The following is a 17,013-nucleotide window of genomic DNA, read 5'->3' as shown; positions in this document are numbered from 1 at the left end:
CTGTGTGATTTATTTCTGCTTTAAGATGCTTTCCTCAGAGAGTGATGAATGGAAAATATGTTTTTCCTTCTCTGTCACGTAGGTGATGTCTGTCTTACATCCTGCACCTTTTGCATATGTTCCACGTTTGTTAAACATGTAAATGATTAACTGTCCTTATTTTATATGTACACATATTGTCACATGACCTTGATCACATTCCAGCATGCGTTTAATGTATGGATGGTGACATACTTTTCCAAAATAAAAGCCTCACAGAGAGAGAGAGTTACAAAGAGAGATGACCTAAAGTACACAAATAAGTACTTCACATTCCTGAAGTATCCCACAAGTTCATGTTTGAGAGAGGGTAGAATTTACCCAGGGTGGTTACATTTATGGTCTAATAATAGATTACTGATAAAATGTACTTTATTGTTAGAAGATTTATTAATATATGAAATGTAAAGATAAAGTAGAAAAAAAGGGGAGTTTAAGGGATACTTCACCCACAAATGAAAATTTACTCACCCTCATGAGGAAGATATTTTAAGCAACTTTTCTAACCAAACCGTTTTTGAGCACCATTGACATCCATAGTAGTATTTATTTACTACTATGGAAATAAGCAGTGCTTCTGTTTCCTGCTTCATTACAACTATCTTTCTTTGTGTTCAACAGACAAAGGGGAAATTTATACAGGTTTGTAACATATGGGTCAGTAAATGATGACCAAATTTTCATTTTTGAGTGAACCATCCCTTTATAAGGCTTTGGTAGGGAAAAATTGCATTTTACTGACACCTAAAGGGGAAATGATGCATACATATAACTAAATGAAATTCCTGAATGAAACACCAGTCGCAGGTAACTCTTATAAACATAACATACATTACAGTATATTAAGATAAATCAATAGACAGACCAAAGATTAAAATATGAAGGTAAATACCTAAAACAGATATCAACACAAGGAATGAGGCAACCATTAATCCACACCATTAAATGAGTAATCTTCTAGTATATAATTTCACCTCATCTCTTATTTACACACGCACACATTTTTTATATCATTCAGGGACAGGAGGGAATGTAATTAATTGATCATTTATATAAAGGCCACCAAACAGAGTAAACAATGACTGCATCCCCTCGACTCATGCTGCATTCATTATATCCATATCTTGTTTGTTTTTGTTCTTTGCCTATTCTTCACTGTGTTTGGTCACTGTAAAAGAAAAGAAAATAATAATTTAAATGTGCCAATGTATCATGTTTCATTTTTGTTGCTGGCACTAGATGGAGTTAATCCCCCTACATACAACACACGAGTATCCACTGTTCCTGCATAGTCACTGCATCAAATATTGAAGAAAACCAACTCGAAGAAACAGACTAGCTTGATAAATGCACTCTTGATTAAATATTACTCACATAGTCTCATATGTGCTGTCTTTGGTTTTGAGGAATCGCATGGCAAAATATGCCCCCGACTGCACCACCAACACCAGGATGATTCCTCCGATGAAGCTGGACAGGTCAAACGATGCTTGAGAAAACTCTGGGGTGGACCCAGCAGCAGTGTTATCTGTTATTGTGTGTGTGTGCAGAATAAGAAAGCGTGCTTGCAAATAGTTTTTCTACATCCTAAACTGTACAGATGAATTTAACTAGTGAAAATCAAAAGTCGTATACCTTTGGTACCATCATCAGAGTCAGCTAAAACAAATAACAAATAAAAATGTATACACACGTTTATGTCTAAATTCACATAAATTTGCTGTGTAATTGTGGCTTTGTCTGCATTTTGCTTACTTTGACACATGCCAGTCTCGTTGAAGACAGAGCAGTCCCCAACATCTTCAGTGTCAGCCATGCATTTTGTGTCGTTTCCTGGAAATGAATGGCAGATTGAATTGCAGTCATGAGTAATCCTGCGTGCGTGTGTCTGTGTGTATGTGCATGTGTGTAAAACCGGGTTGGAAAACAGCATGTAAACCTTGTTGTATTTTAGATGAATGGAGCTAAAACACAGAAACCGAGAGACTATAATACAGAGTTGGTTGCCTTGGCAACAGAGTAGACTGAAAGATGTTGCATCTTGATCAAATACATCTCTCTCTCTTTCTCTCTCGCTCGTTCTGTCTCCCACACACATATTTTCAGGACGGTAGATAATGGCATTGAATAATTTACTAAGACTGTGGACGGCAGCCTTAACTGTGCGTGTGCCTATGTTTGAATAATTCACCAGGTTGTTTCTGAGATCGGTCTCTGTGGCTAGTATCACATGTCTATCAGTGGTATCTTGTGTGTGTGTGTGTGTGTGTGTGTGTGTGTGTGTGTGTGTGTGTGTGTGTGTGTGTGTGTGTGCGTGTGTGTGCGTGTGTGTGTGTGTGTGTGTGTGTGTGAATAAACAAAAGAGAAATTGCACAAGAGAATACATTTAAGTGTTCTTTTACCATTATTACAGCTTTGCCAGACACATCGTGTCAGATTGAGAGCTGGGTCTCCACTGATGCAGCTATCACATGAGTCAAACTGAAAACAGCCTCCGCTGGGCGAATCATCTGTCAATTCATCAAACACATACAGAAGTTTAATATTTAGAGCCACGTGAGGGAAAAACAAGACAGAAGAATAAGATGTGGTTCATAATGTTCATCCTTTTTGCTGCAATGTAGATTTTCGTTATAAAGATGTTAAGCTCTTGTTCCATTCATCTCATATAACAGGATGTGCAAAATAAAAAAAAATTGTGTATGTGTGAGAAAAGGGAGACATATTTTTAAATTAAGAGTGAAGCACATTGTAAAAAGAAGATAGCAATCATTTATCAATTTGATAAAAAAAATTACTCTACACTGTATAAGAAGGTACAAAAGCTGTCACTGAGGCAGTACCCTTTAATAAAGTCCCAATATGTATAAAAATGCACTATTTATGTACAAAGGTGTCCTTTTTAAAAAAGTACCGCTCAGTGACAACTTTTGTCCTTTTTGTTAAGAGTCCATAAGCACATAAGCTTTTAAAATTGGTACAAAATGTAAATATCAGAAAAAATGTAAAACATCAGATAAGTTCCCAGGCAAGAATAAATTGTGTAAAGCAATTAATAGAAACAAAAGCATGTTATCTCTATGTTAGGATACACTGAAATTTGTTTTTCATCGAATTTAATCAATTTTTTTAAGGTAAGTGGTTGCAATTAATTTATTTAAGCTATACATTTAAACAAAAAAGATTAGTAAAGCAAAATAAAATATAAAACTTTTGTTTAAATGAAGCTTAAATAAATTGAGTGCAACCACTTACCTTAAAAAAATAGATTAAATTCAATTAATCATTTTTTTCAGTGTACTTGAATACATATTACAAAAAAATTGTAACCACACTTACCTGACTCTTGTGAATTGGTTATAACAACCTCTGTTAGTAGCACAATCCCACAAAGTGCAGCCCACACACACCTCATTCTCAAAAACCGACAAAAACCCACCTAAAACCAATACAAACGGTGAGCACAATGCACAAAACTCTTAATTCAGAATTGTAAATGCTTTTGTCTTTTATCTTAGTAATAAAGCAACAGTCTAAGTACAGCAGCACTAACTAATTACTAAGATCTGTTTTGTGGGGCACAGACCCAATAAAGAACAGTTAACACAAGAACTAGATATCAGATAGTTCAATGCCAGACTTGAAATGCAACCCTTGATCTCTACACTAAAATTTGACACACAAATTAACTTTGTTTACAGACTTTCCACAAATCCGAGAAACTAAAAATATAAAAAGCGGCAATCAAACCTGCCAAGCTAAGTCCTAAATGCCAAGTCCAAAAAGTATAAGCTGCTGTGACCTGCGAGGAGCATGTGCTTATGTGTGTGTGTTGTCGTCATGCACTCTGAGACTGAAAGGTGTGTAACATGAGACAGGTAACCTGGCAACCAAATGGCAAATGACCGTGTCTTGATATCTACACCTCTGAAGATGTTTCGCCTTTTCACAACTAGACAGCAGAAGTTTGTCACACCTAATTATCAATACAAATGTCACATTAAGATGGAAGGTCCCCTGAGTCATAACATACATGCAGAACAAAGTCTGTCTGGTTCTTTTCACATTTTTCGATTGCCGGTTGCACCCTGACGTCTCATACTGTTTTAGCACGCAGGCTTTGAAATAAAACATATTGCATTGTGGGGCACATGACTGGATGCCCATACTGACTCTGTGGTAGAGAAAGATGATCAGACAAAGTTATGTAACACAATCTCCATTGTCTATCCTTTTAGTTCTCTGCATCCACATTGTCATCCAAGATACTCACCTATTAATTTTGATAAATAATTCCCTAAAGCTCATGTTCCTGTATAGCTCAGTGGTAGAGCATTGCATTCGCAGCGGAAAAGGTCATGGGTTTGAACCAAGGGGACACACACATACTAATAAAAATGTGTACCTTGTAAGTCGCTTTGAATAAAATAAGTGTCTGTGCCAAATGCATAAATGTAAATGTAGATAAAACTGTTCAGATGGTGTTAGGAATGTGTGGGTGCTATCTAACCACTAACATTATTTCACCATTTCAGATTAGTTTTGCGCATCCATATGAAATCAGGTCAAATTTGTTTATGCAATGAGAATTTAGTGCCTACACACCAATCCGTCAAAACCTAGAATCTTCCCTCCACACACTTAAACTGTTTTTTAACGTCTCACAGTACTCACACAAATCAATAGGTAATCCCAAACAGTGTGAATAGGCATGAAGAGTGGGCGTTCTCTGGGGAGAATGAAATGCAGCGAGATGCATCCGCGCATGCGCGCAGAAGAGCTGTGATATTAGGTAACTAGGAGAAATTCCGCAGTACCCGCCACTCACCCCCCTCCCAAAGCACGCACGCAGACTTCCCTCCAAAAAGAGCATGAAGAGATACGTAAGCAGAATGTTAAAAAGCGTCTGTCCTCTTTTCAAAGACATTAGTGCTTTAATAAAGAAGATAAACGAATCATATGTGAAATATCAGTTTCTTTCTCAGTTTAAACCAAAATCCGTCATAAAGCTCTTTTACAAAAACAACAATGCAATTACATCCACCTTAAGAAATCTTGCAAGGGGATACAAATTTAAGAAAGAATGAATTGTTTATACGAGAGCAGAGCAGTCAATCATAATACGTATAAGATTCATGGTGTATAATTAATAAATTATTCTGTATGTTTAATTAGTCAACACTGCACGAACACTTGATGTGTCCACAGAAAGCTTAGATGGATGATCATTATACATTTCCCCCAGCTGGTGACCACCGGAAACGCATGTCCTTTTATAGAGAACAGGAGAGTTTCCCATGTATTGTAGAGCTCGCCCACCTGCTTCATTAAAATGCAGGACCACGCGAGCACTGCGACGTCTACGCGGTGCATCTGCCGGGAAACGCGCTCATCTGCAGGGAAACTAGTCATACTTATAACCTCTGTCTCCAGCCATTCCAATACCAATAAACAAGCAAATTATGCAGACGTGGGTGCAAGCATTGTGTGGAGCGAGAGTGGCACATTAGCCCAAGGTTACAGGTAAGCACGTGGGATATCATCGTAAAGGAGAAATAACAAACGTACAGTTGTGCCACGTACTCCATCAGTGCGGCAGAACTGACGTCACGAAGCTCGAAGTCTCATTAGCGCGCGTGTTTTCAGCACCATGGACAGCAGTGACTCACTCTCACTTTCTGTCACACTCAGCATCGTGAACGTGCATACCTAGCACGAGCTTGTTTTGCCAGCTTTAGTATTATGAGCATGGTTAATCAAAAATCACAACTAATCAGTGGTTTATTCAGTCGGTGATCAAACTTTGTGAAAGACCGGGCTCGTTTGATTCACGCGAGGGCCGTCTTTAACAAGGCCAATGGATTATACTTTGTCCTCTCTCCCGCCGTCGCAGTGGGCGGGGTGAAAGAATGCGGTATTTTTATGAATGAAATTACGACAGTGGATGGTGTTCCTGTGAGTCTCCTGATTGGCTGGCCGCGGCAGAATCGCCCCTCATCATCGTAACTGACGTCAGAGGGGAATCATTGAAGGTACAGCTCGCAGCCCACCAGAGCTGAGTGTTATACTGAAGCGATCGCGAGGACGACCGACATTATACAGCGGAGCTACGGAGAAACTTCGCTTCGCAAGACGAGCAGAGCAAATACATATTTGGAAGAAGACGACTTGCACGTACCTCCGCGAGCCTGCAATTTTTATTTACTTGCAAATCGATTTCAGCGTGCTAAAAAGGACTTTGGTTGGATGGTACTCTGTGCCGTGAAGAACGGTCCTCTTTACAATCCTATAGTGCTTCCGTAAGTTTCCTTTTTGTATTACTATCTATGCAAATGTTTGCTCCATTAGTCATCATAAAATACATGAGCGTATATATGATCGTACGTCTTGAGCTTTAGCTAGAGTTTTTTTTGTAATAATGTATAATGAAACATATATGCAATTTGCATTTTATATTTATTATTTTAGTTGAAAATAAGGAATTTTACGATTTTTACTGCGCAGACTCCGTGCTGTTACGTAAAGCGCGCGCAGAGTCCGTAAACTCCACCTTTAATACGCTTCCAGCGTATGGTTGAGTCAAATATGTACATTTATAGGTTTATTTAAAACAACAGCTGGGTTTGTCCATATTTTACTCAACTATAGGATAAAACAACCTATAATTTTTCAGAATATGCCCTTTGCAGCATCTTCAACCTACAGTAAAGGGCATATGGGGATGTCAGTTTGAATAAGATGCTGATGAAGTGTAATTTAATCCCATTGTCAGGTCAGCATTTAGGGTGGAAAGCAGAAGCTCTAGTAGTGAATATGTGACAGTCACTATGCATTGGATAGCATGACTAAATTTGTTTCCCTTCCACAGAAATGGCCCAAAACAATTCTGAAGTGGGCTTAGAAGTCATCTTGGCAATGGACGAACTGCTGGAACTCTCCCCTACCCATATGACCCCTAAACCCTTGGAGGCCACAGTGATGACTCCATGGGACATAGCCCTGTTTATTTCAGGTGCCCTGATATGCTGTGAAAATGCCATCGTTGTAGTCACCATCTTCTCTTCCTCATCTCTACGGGCACCAATGTTCTCACTAATTGGCAGTTTAGCCTGGGCGGACTTCCTAGCAGGGGTAGGGCTCCTATTGCACTTCCTGTCTCGCCGGTGTGTGTACTCAGAAGCGTTAGAGCTGGGCAGCGTGGGTTTGTTGGTGAGCGCACTCAGTGCATCTGTTTTCTCTCTGTTGGGCATTACCCTGGACCGCTTCCTCTCTCTACATCGCGCTCTTACTTATGGATCCCGGCGCACGCACACACAAACTCGCTGTGCTCTGGCTGTCGGTTGGACCCTTGCTGGTCTTCAGGGTGCTTTACCAGCGCTGGGTTGGAATTGCTTGAACGATGGACAATCTTGCAGTGTGCTTCGCCCTCTGACCCGAGTGCACCTGGCAACCCTCTGCGGTGGCTTCCTGCTGACCCTGGTTCTGTTGCTGCAGCTGAATGCTCGTATCTGCCAAGTTGTACTTCGCCATTCACACCAAATCGCCCTTCAAAGACACACGCTTCCATCTGCTCGGACACACACACAACGTCGGGTACACACCCTCGCTTTAATTCTGGCCACATTTGCCAGCTGCTGGATGCCCTTTGCTCTTTATGGTCTTCTCGCCGATGGGTCATCCCCGGTTCTTTACACTTATGCCACCCTGATTCCAGTCACAGGAAACTCTATGCTTAATCCTCTGATCTATGCCTACAGAAACAAACACATACAGAGAGTGCTTCGACAGGCCTGCTGCTGCTGCTGCCTACCAAACACACCCAACAAACAGACACACACACCCAGTGATGTCTGATCTAGTCTTCTTTAAACTCATTAATGAGCTAATCAGAACCATCTGAGAGATGCCATGGTGCCACATTTTTACACTGTCTTACATTTGTTCACATGTTATATATTTTGTTGTCTGTGAGACACACAGTAGTTGCCATGTTTTGTCTAACTGGGGTTATGACCTCTTTTGATCTCCTCATCATTGTATTCTTTTTGAAAACGGGTTTATTTTACTGTGATGCATTATTAAAACTTGATATAGACAGGGAAGACTGCCACTGTATGGACTTTTCATATAAGAGATCCTTTGTAGCTACTTGCCAACTAAAGAGGGTAAAGCGGAAACGTTTCTCCTGTTTGCTTTATTTGTCTCAAATTTGTGCCTCATAGTTTTATGTCCTCTGAAATTCAGAGTTTACTGATGGAATTAAAATCATTTGCACTTTACAACAACTACTTGACTTGTTGAAATGTTTGAATTTTGTTTGTACTGAAAAACTATATATACACATATTTAATGATCAAATTATTTTCCATTTATTATTATGACAAACTGATGTTTTTATACTTCATTATTGTCTTGTTTGCACATATATCAATGTTGCACAAAATGTTCAAATGTGTTCTTGTATAAATGAGAAGTTTTATGGAAAATGTTTTTAATAATAAATTGTAACGTTTGTATATTTTTTGTTGTTTATTTATTTCAACAAATATTTTTAATAACAAATCTGACTCAACTTAAATTTACTTGAAACCGTAATTAAATGAATGTTCAATCAACATTGAATACACAAATATGGTGACGAATATATTATGCATTAGCTAATACAGCCGAAATACAAATTTAAAGGTCACGTTCTTCCTGATACCATTTTTAAACCCTAGTTAGTGTGTAATGTTGCTATAATAGAATAAATAATACCTGTAAAATGATAAAGCTCAAAGTTCACTGCCAGGCGATATATTTTCTTCAAAAGAATTCCTTTTTAAAAGCCTACAACAAACGGCTGGTTTGGACTACAGCCCTCTATTTCCTGCTTTAATGACGTCAGTAAAACAGTTCGTTGACTAAACTCCGCCCACAGGAATACGTCAGTCACCAGCTTTGGCTCAAACGGCTCTGCTAAGCTAAGCTGCTATCGAATCACAGCACACTAAAAACAAACTACACACTCAGAACTTGTTACGTATTTCTGAAGGAGGGACTTCACTTAACAAGGAAGACTTCAGCCTGTTTTGAGAACAGTGAAAACAGCGCTATACAGATAAGTAAATTGTGTGAAAAATACCACGTTTTTTTTTACACGTGAAACATGAAAACATGTTATATTGCCCACTATAAACACAATCAAAGCTTTAAAATCACAGACAGAACGGGAGCTTTAACAAAACAATAGATACCCGGATCATCTGCAATTAACTGATGATAAATATAGTAACTACATACTTATATTTTAACAGTATATTAGAAACCAAATATTACAATTATAGTAATTTTGTGTGTTCTCAAGTCAATCATATCCTTATTACACCACATCTACAGATAAGTATTCACTGTACAGTCTTAACTGTAACTTTTTTGGGCACGTTCAGGCTCAAACATGTACAAAACATGAAAAATCATGTCCAGCTATGCTATGCAGCGCACATATAAAGAAGATGTGACAACAGAAGACATATACTTAAGGTCTTTATTTCAATATATTGCTGGTAGAAAATATTTGGAATTATTCCACAACTCAAAATCTTGTGTAATTTCTACAAGTTTGGCTTTAAAATATCAGGCACTTGTATTATTAGAAAAGCAGGCACTTTGGAAAACAAGATAAACAAAAAAATACTAACAGGAATTGCTGACACTAACATCATTCAGTCAGACATAAGGGCCGCAAACTGGCGACACAGTGACAAGAAGGCGGTTAAGAAAGACCTAGAAGCCATTTAAAAGCTTTTGGCAGTAGAGTGTTTGTGATTCTTTAACTACAATGAAAAAATACTGCCAAGACAACAGGTTATTTCTTCCCACTGTAAGTACACTGCAGTATCCTTTTTAAATATCAACATTAAAAATGTCTTGCCTTGTAAGGCTTTATGTGGTTACATTGCGTTTGATACTGATGCATAAAGAGCAAAAATGTGGAAGTACAAGCACAAAAGTGCGCATACACAATTTCGGTTTACCTTACTTTGGCCACATTATCCAAAAGGTACAAGCCCTCTGTAACAGGAGAAGGCTGGACTAGCCCGTACCTCCTTATCAACTAAATAATTCACACTCTAGATTAGACTTAATTTTCTGGACAGACACACATACACAAACAATCTTTGGCCCTCGACCACTTTGCTTTTAGCCTCATCAAAGATAAACAGCTAATATGAAAAGTCTGAAGTCTTAAAAGGAATGATCTTTATGTCATAACAGAAGTGATGAAGGGTCGGATGACAGCTTTAGTCAGACCAGTCATCATCGCCAAACTCCGATGAATCATCTTCAGAGTCGCTGCACTCCACAGCAATGCGGCGGGACAGGATGGCTGCGACATCATTGCCATTGTGATCTCTTTTCTCCTGCTCTCTCTGTGCCTCCACTTTACGCAAGTTAAATCCTAAACATACACACTCAATTTTAGCAAGCTCAACCCGTTTTTACATGCAACAAGATTTTATATGTCATAACGTCAATGTACATTCAAAGATGCATTTGGCTCTATTAAAGGCGGAGTGCACAATGTTTGAAAAACGCTTTGGAAAAGGGAGTCGGGCCAATTACGAAAACACACTTGTAGCCAATCAGCAGTAAGGGCCGTGTCTACTAACCGACATCCTTACTAACCCGTCCTTGCGTATGTGTGGGGCGGGTCTATCAAAAGAAGGTCCAGATTCTATTGGGGTAGTGTATGTTTAGGTGATTTCAAATATCAACATTGGCTTTCAAACATTGTGCACTCCGCCTTTAATACGAAGTAATCTTTTTTTATGAATGCTTTTTAATAAACCTAAAGGTTATCTGTCATCAGTGCCATGTGGGTGGCACCAGTAAAAACATGCATAGGGATATTTGTCTGATTTATATGGTTGGATTCTGGATGCTTTAACATGTTACATGTTTTTTAGTATAGGTATACAGTGTCATAGGTACATCTTTGACATTTATAACAAACCAAACCGTTTGAAAATCGGCAAAATTAAGCAAGTTATGGTAATTTAAAAGTACATGCATCATTAAAACCCAATGCTACGAGTGAGCGAGCTGCCTGTGGTAAGATGGCCGCCAAATGCGGACGTTCCACTCAATTGGCCAGCAGTGCGGGCGAGACATCTAGCCTTTATTATACATATCTATGGCTATGACACGCAGCTCCAGGAAATGGCTTAAGGATATATTTATATTGCTGTTCTTCAAACCTTTTCAGGTATTTCATGATAATAAAGAATATGTATAATGATTATGTTTGACGTTGATGTTGCTTTTTCAAATGCATGTTATAAACGACTCAAATTGATAAGGGCTTACTGATCAAAAGCCGTAGTATGTGAATAAGATCGTCTGTGCAATTCAGAATAATTACCGGCCACGTATTATAAGTGTATATCGGCATTTATTGGTGAACCTCTGCCGTGCTCCAAAACTATGCCTTCAATAGGTGGGCAGTATGACCAAAAACCTGTTTTACAGTACAAGTACTTTAATTTCACAATAACAATACCTATGACATAGTTCTATATACATAGAAACTCAAACCATGCCCACATGTTCGCATTAAGCAAGCGAGGAAGCATCTCACCTTGACGGATAGCAGAAAGAAGATTACTTCTGGGATCAGCAGGAGCAGGAGCAGGCTGGGCTTTGGGTGCAGAGGCAGGTACTCCTCCCGAAGGAGGTGGTGCTGGAGCAGAGGGAGGAGGTGGGCCTGGGGGAGGAGGAGGAGGGGGAGGAGGCGGTGGTCCACCCATGGGTGGTGGAGGAGGAGCCAGATTAGAGGTTTCCATGGGTGGTGGAGGTGGAATAGGAGCAGTATTATTGGAAAATGGAGGAGGAGGAGATGGAGGAGAATCAATGGGAGGTGGAGGTGGCATCATCCCACCAGGTGGTGGAGGTGGAGGGGGTGCCATTGGGGGGGCCACAGTTGGACGACCAGGGGGAGAACTTGCCATCGTTGGAGGAGCGGGAGGGGGGTGAGAGGGGCTTAAAAGACTGTTACGTGACTGGGGTGGAGCACCAGGCTGTCCATCATGATACCTGCAAGAGAATCAGCTCTAAAATCAATCCACTTTTGATACTTAACTTAAAAGGATTTATTTATATTATTATTATTTGGTGACTACTATTACTGTTGTTAAAACAAATGTAATACTATTGACTTGACTATTGTAAGATCAACAAAAAAATAAAAAAATACACACGGCGCATCTGGAGGTGGTGGGGGTGGAAAGTCTTCTTGCATTGGAGGTGGCAAAGGAGAGCTAGGATCATAACTGTAGGAGCCAGTGCTTTGGTCCAAATACCCATCGGAGTGCCCATAACCCATTTCATCAGAGCAAATACTGCCATTCAACCCTTCTGAAGACCTGTTATGTATATAATGACACACAAACAACATTAGGATAAAAATAATTATATTCAGACTAGGGCTGGGCGGTAATATTTATATATATATATATATTCTTTCTTTGCACCAAAAGCTCTGCCAGAAGTGTATAGTAAGATCAGACGTAAGCTTTCCAACCAATTTGCATGTTGTGCACATGTATTATTTTTAAACAGAGAGAAAACCCTCTCTTTAAGTTTTATTTTCATCATACACAGTTTTTGTGATTGTGACATCTCACATAAGACTTTGACCTGAATGTAAACATTTACTACAATTGAAATATATGAATTTTGGTCAATATCGCCCAGCCCTTATACCTCACAATATCTTCCCACAGTTAATATGGATTCTGTATGGATTACCCTAAAGCATCATTTTTGGGGACAACAAACTCCTGCCCCATTTTTAGGCGTTCCCATTCGTCTTTACGAGTTTTGATCTTTCGAGGGTTCAAATTCCTCCGGTTAAGGTTGTCATCTTTCTTCTTCTGCTCACAAAAAACAGAAACAAATTAACTGACATTGTCAGTTATCTAACAGAGCATTTTAAAATACGTGTAACAACATTTCACCTTGTGTTTGCGTTTCTCTTTCATAATGTCCTTGGTATCTTGAAGCATTTTCTCTTTCCATAGGTCAAAGAAATATGACGGATCGGTGTAAAACTTCAGAGCCTCTTTACCATCCTCCCTGTAAATAAGTGAAGACACAACTTAATGCATAAAACAACCAAAACAAACACAATATTTTATTATACACTATTCCAAAAGACGTGTCAGGGTTTCCCGCAGCACTTTGCAGTTCGGGCGGCCCACCTAAGCTGGGAAATCCTACCGCCTTTACTAGGTCGTCCAAAAAATAAATAAAAATATTTGCTGCACAAAAGGAAAAGGCCATCAAGTGCATCTCTGAGAATAGCGCGGACGCACTTCACACCGCCAGCGGCACGCGTGCCACATGGCCAAATTCGCTCTAGCTCACGTTATTAATGTGCATTATTTACATGCTACAGTAGTTACACTCCTTTAAGATAATGTAATGTAATTAATAGTGGGAAATAATCAGTGTTTACAGTCTTCGCGCTATCTATCTATCTTCGCCAGACGTTCTACAACATCTGCTTCAGTTTGTGTTTATTAACCCTTTAGTTTCACTTTATCACACAGCTATTCCCATTAGAGGTATTTGTTAAAAACATTTAATTCATTAATAGTCTAGTATTTTTTGTCATAGTTTCTTCAAAATTAAGTTTTATTTGAGTGTTTTAAATAAAAAAAAAATTATTTTCATCATGACGCCCCTTTGATTGCCACGCCCCCCCAACCACGCCCACTCACCTAACCCTACCACCTTAACTAACAAATATTCTGCGGGAAACCCTGCGTGTGATGAATAAATACCTTTTTAAACAATTATTATGTTCTTCCACCTTTATTTTGCTGGCAGACAGAAAATTGTGATTAGAGTTCATGTGCGTACCTGTAAACGCTAAGGTTGTTGAGAGGAGGCGGTTGGTCGCAAGTCTTATACGTATCACCGATAGGCTGTGGTAGTGTTTTCCTAACAAAGAGCTGCTGATCCTGGTAAGAATCAGAGTGGAATGCTTTGCGGGAGGTGATTGCCTGAAGAGAAACTGGAAAACAATTTGGAAAAACAGGAAGAGAAAATGGAACAAAAAAGTTAAACACGGAAAATAAAGAACAAACATGTGACTGTTTATGTAGCATCAATACTCTAAAAGCTATTTACAAGTATACTGACAAAACTGCATACTGGAATCCCTTAAATAATGCAATAACAACAAATTCCAACATAAGCGAATCATTTTTCAGGATCCAATGAGGTCAAAACAGGATTGACTTGCTCTAAAATTAACATATGATTAAAGGCCCTACCCACTCATACATCTTTAAGGGATAGTTCACCCAAAAATGAAAATGTATTCATCATTTACTCACTCTAATGTTGTTAAGCCAGGTACACAACACACGGTATTTTTAAACCTCATCAGATTTTAAAAATGCGAGAGACCACAAACATGATGAAAAAAACATGACAATATAATAAGTTTGTTCCTATAGTGTGTAAACTGCGGCTATGTGGTCATGACAGCACACCGCACACCATCAGATTAACTTCACAAACAACGCAAGTCTCAGCTGAGAACACATGAAATCTCTCGAAGATCTTGCAATGTTTCTTGCGTCCAAACATGACTTCACAGTAAACAAACATGGCAAACAACGAGCATAAAGAAATGTAATTAATACAATGGACTGCATTTTTACATCCCTGTTGACCATCTCACTTTGGACTGTGCATGCTGAGCCGTGTAGTCGTTATGGTTTTATCTTTTATCTGCTCGCATTCTAATTGTGTACCATTTCGTTTCACGTGACAATTTACAGCATGTGTGTGCGTTTGTCTTCAGGGTTTCTGATCGAATATTTACGATTTGTGATCGGAGCGGCCCTGACGTGCCTCCAAGCGGATTCAGATGCTCTTAATGCAATGATTGTTTGCATTCAAGTATTCCTCAAAAAATATCAAAGCAAAGAAATGTACACAGGTTTACAACAACACGAGAATGAGTAAATGATGACAGAATTTGTATTTTTGGGTCAACTATCCCAAACCCGTCTCATACCTTCCTCCTCTTTTGGGTCCAGTTGAGTGACTTTAACCTGCAGCTTGTCCACTCGGTCTCCAAGCGTGTTTACTCGTTCTGCAAACGCACTGGCTTGAACAAAGAGTTCGCCGAAAACATCCTCCGCATACTTACCTATGATTAAATCAAGGGTTAACAGCAGCCTCACACAACCGGATCATTATCAGTATACATCACACAAAGACACCTACTAAGTGAGCCGAGCTGGCGAATGATGTTGGCAAGTGTGATGTTGGTCACACACTCCAGTTCACTCTTGATTGTATTTGGCAATGTCTGGCGACAAAGATGTCGCGGTTCGATGTTTCGCGTCGCCAAAGGCATGATGCCAACTTAGCGGTCTCTCTCCACCTTAAGACAAACACATAACAGGTAAATGAATTACACCCATAATGTGTTACAAATTCTGGACTGGTAATAAAACGCTCCCTTATGACTGTTGCTCTATTAACATCACACATACCCAACAGGACACATAACAGCTGTGCATGCATTTAAAGCAGAACCAAAACTGCTGCTGTTTTTTTTTTCGGTCAAGACACAACCTACAGCCCAGTTTAACAGTAGCTACTTCCTGAAGTAATACATTAGATTATATATAGTGTTGCCTCGTAGCTTAGTTTAATAGAGCATTGCATTTGCAACGCAATGGTCATAGGTTTGATTCTCAGGGAACCCATGCTAAAAAAAATTAACCCTTAAACGTACTGTAAGCCGCTTATTTTTTAAACATTATATTTATTGGGTTTTTTCTGCCGCTTTGAATGAAAACCTCAGCATGATCTTACTGCTCTTTTATATATAAACACAAGCTTATTGTTTATGATTGTTTATATTGTGCTAATCCTAAAAAAAGTTATATTGCGGTTAATGTAGGAGTTGCAGAAAGTTCTCTTTAAAAAGTTAAATATTCATCACGACGCAAATTATCTTGCTCATTTAGATCACATAATCATGATAAAACGCGTATACGAGACATACAAAGTGTTTATAATTAAGACTAAACGTGTCTACATGGAAAACAACTGTTCCCCGTTTAGACTTCCTAGTTACATTGAAGGGAGTGGAAGCTCTCGCAAATCACAAGTTAGTAACTTAATAAAAAGATAAGATAAAATCAAAGCAAAGCTGCCAGTAAAACGATTTAAGTCTAAAAGTTTAAACTATGTATACATAAAATAACTGTTACACCCACTTTTATCGGTTTAAAATCTTTTGAAAACTCGTAGCGTAGGCCTTTACTCTCTGCACTATGGGCAGAGCAGGAAGTGATTAGCGTTAGCTGCTTACATACTGTCAACTCACCAACCCAAGCTGCAACTTCTTAATAATTTAAACATATAAACAACTCTACTCTTACCTCAAAATATATAAGTTTGGCATTAACCGCCGTAGTCTTTTGGCTTTTCAACAACCTCAGCAGTATCATTCCCTGAGTTTAAAACCGTCCATGATTTTCCGAGCCGACAAAATGTCTACAAGAACTGTAACGAGAGCCGTACGGCGGCGACAGTTCAGTCCCGCATTTGCTAACTTTTCATTGGACAGACAGTGGGAGTCCAAAGATGCTATTGGCTGATTTGTCCTTCAATCATAATAAGAGGGGCGGGCATGGAAACTGGAATCTTGTAAGCGCAACTCCACCCTAGCGGCTTGAAAACATCTGTTCAGTTCCTACACTGAAAGTTCATCAACATTCCTGTACGTCGGGCCAGTCCGAACAAATCCGAAACATAGCGAAATCCACTTGAGAACACCATAACAATTAATATCAAGGAATGTCCTTGAGATAACTGGCCTTATCAGTTTGTTGTGCGTAAATATGTCTTCTTGCTTATGTGGTTGTGACTATGATGTATGTTTACTATTCTATATCTAAG

At 39.0% G+C, this 17,013-nt stretch overlaps 3 protein-coding genes across 5 annotated transcripts; 1 reads left to right on the top strand and 2 right to left on the bottom strand.

Annotated features, from left to right (window-relative positions):
* Positions 1-393: 393 nt before the first annotated feature.
* cd164l2 (CD164 sialomucin-like 2) lies at positions 394-9,249 on the bottom strand. Of its 3 annotated transcripts, none has more exons than XM_055219592.2 (7): positions 8,797-9,249; positions 3,379-3,478; positions 2,442-2,549; positions 1,795-1,872; positions 1,675-1,698; positions 1,414-1,540; positions 394-1,207 (listed from the first exon to the last, which is right to left on the bottom strand). In XM_055219592.2, the coding sequence occupies exons 2-7, from the start codon at positions 3,452-3,454 to the stop codon at positions 1,192-1,194; spliced, it is 429 nt and encodes a 142-aa protein (XP_055075567.2). In that variant the 5' UTR covers positions 3,455-3,478; positions 8,797-9,249; the 3' UTR covers positions 394-1,191. The 3 variants fall into 3 exon arrangements, with proteins under 3 accessions (XP_055075567.2, XP_055075565.2, XP_055075566.2); XM_055219590.2 differs by having other exon boundaries at positions 1,414-1,567; positions 8,797-9,239; XM_055219591.2 differs by lacking the exon at positions 8,797-9,249 and adding an exon at positions 3,790-3,959 and having other exon boundaries at positions 1,414-1,567.
* Positions 5,412-8,537, top strand: gpr3 (G protein-coupled receptor 3). The gene is made up of 2 exons (XM_055219589.2): positions 5,412-6,338; positions 6,908-8,537. The coding sequence occupies exon 2, from the start codon at positions 6,910-6,912 to the stop codon at positions 7,891-7,893; it is 984 nt and encodes a 327-aa protein (XP_055075564.1). The 5' UTR covers positions 5,412-6,338; positions 6,908-6,909; the 3' UTR covers positions 7,894-8,537.
* Positions 9,250-9,551: 302 nt separating the features above from the next.
* Positions 9,552-16,652, bottom strand: wasf2 (WASP family member 2). Its single transcript, XM_055219587.2, has 9 exons — positions 16,494-16,652; positions 15,325-15,484; positions 15,113-15,247; positions 13,945-14,098; positions 13,038-13,155; positions 12,829-12,953; positions 12,279-12,443; positions 11,660-12,114; positions 9,552-10,480 (listed from the first exon to the last, which is right to left on the bottom strand). Exons 2-9 carry the CDS (start codon positions 15,455-15,457, stop codon positions 10,323-10,325), a joined length of 1,443 nt encoding a protein of 480 aa, XP_055075562.1. The 5' UTR covers positions 15,458-15,484; positions 16,494-16,652; the 3' UTR covers positions 9,552-10,322.
* Positions 16,653-17,013: the final 361 nt, after the last annotated feature.

This window comes from Misgurnus anguillicaudatus, chromosome 20 (genome assembly GCF_027580225.2).
Source record: "Misgurnus anguillicaudatus chromosome 20, ASM2758022v2, whole genome shotgun sequence".
Taxonomy (NCBI): Eukaryota; Metazoa; Chordata; class Actinopteri; order Cypriniformes; family Cobitidae; genus Misgurnus; species Misgurnus anguillicaudatus.
Note: the sequence above shows the minus strand (reverse complement) of the source record. Positions and strands in the feature narration are given on the sequence as shown.

Excerpts from the sequence above, each read along its gene's own strand:
- cd164l2 (XM_055219590.2), bottom strand. The coding sequence starts at position 3,454 with ATGAGGTGTGTGTGGGCTGCACTTTGTGGGATTGTGCTACTAACAGAG. Across the intron at positions 2,550-3,378 it reads AACCAATTCACAAGAGTCAG|ATGATTCGCCCAGCGGAGGC; the intron begins GTAAGTGTGGTT and ends ATGAATTGACAG. Across the intron at positions 1,699-1,794 it reads CGAGACTGGCATGTGTCAAA|CTGACTCTGATGATGGTACC; the intron begins GTAAGCAAAATG and ends TATTTGTTTTAG.
- gpr3 (XM_055219589.2), top strand. The coding sequence starts at position 6,910 with ATGGCCCAAAACAATTCTGAAGTGGGCTTAGAAGTCATCTTGGCAATG.
- wasf2 (XM_055219587.2), bottom strand. The coding sequence starts at position 15,457 with ATGCCTTTGGCGACGCGAAACATCGAACCGCGACATCTTTGTCGCCAG. Across the intron at positions 15,248-15,324 it reads TCGCCAGCTCGGCTCACTTA|GTAAGTATGCGGAGGATGTT; the intron begins GTAGGTGTCTTT and ends ATTTAATCATAG. Across the intron at positions 12,954-13,037 it reads AAGAGAAACGCAAACACAAG|AAGAAGAAAGATGACAACCT; the intron begins GTGAAATGTTGT and ends TTTTGTGAGCAG.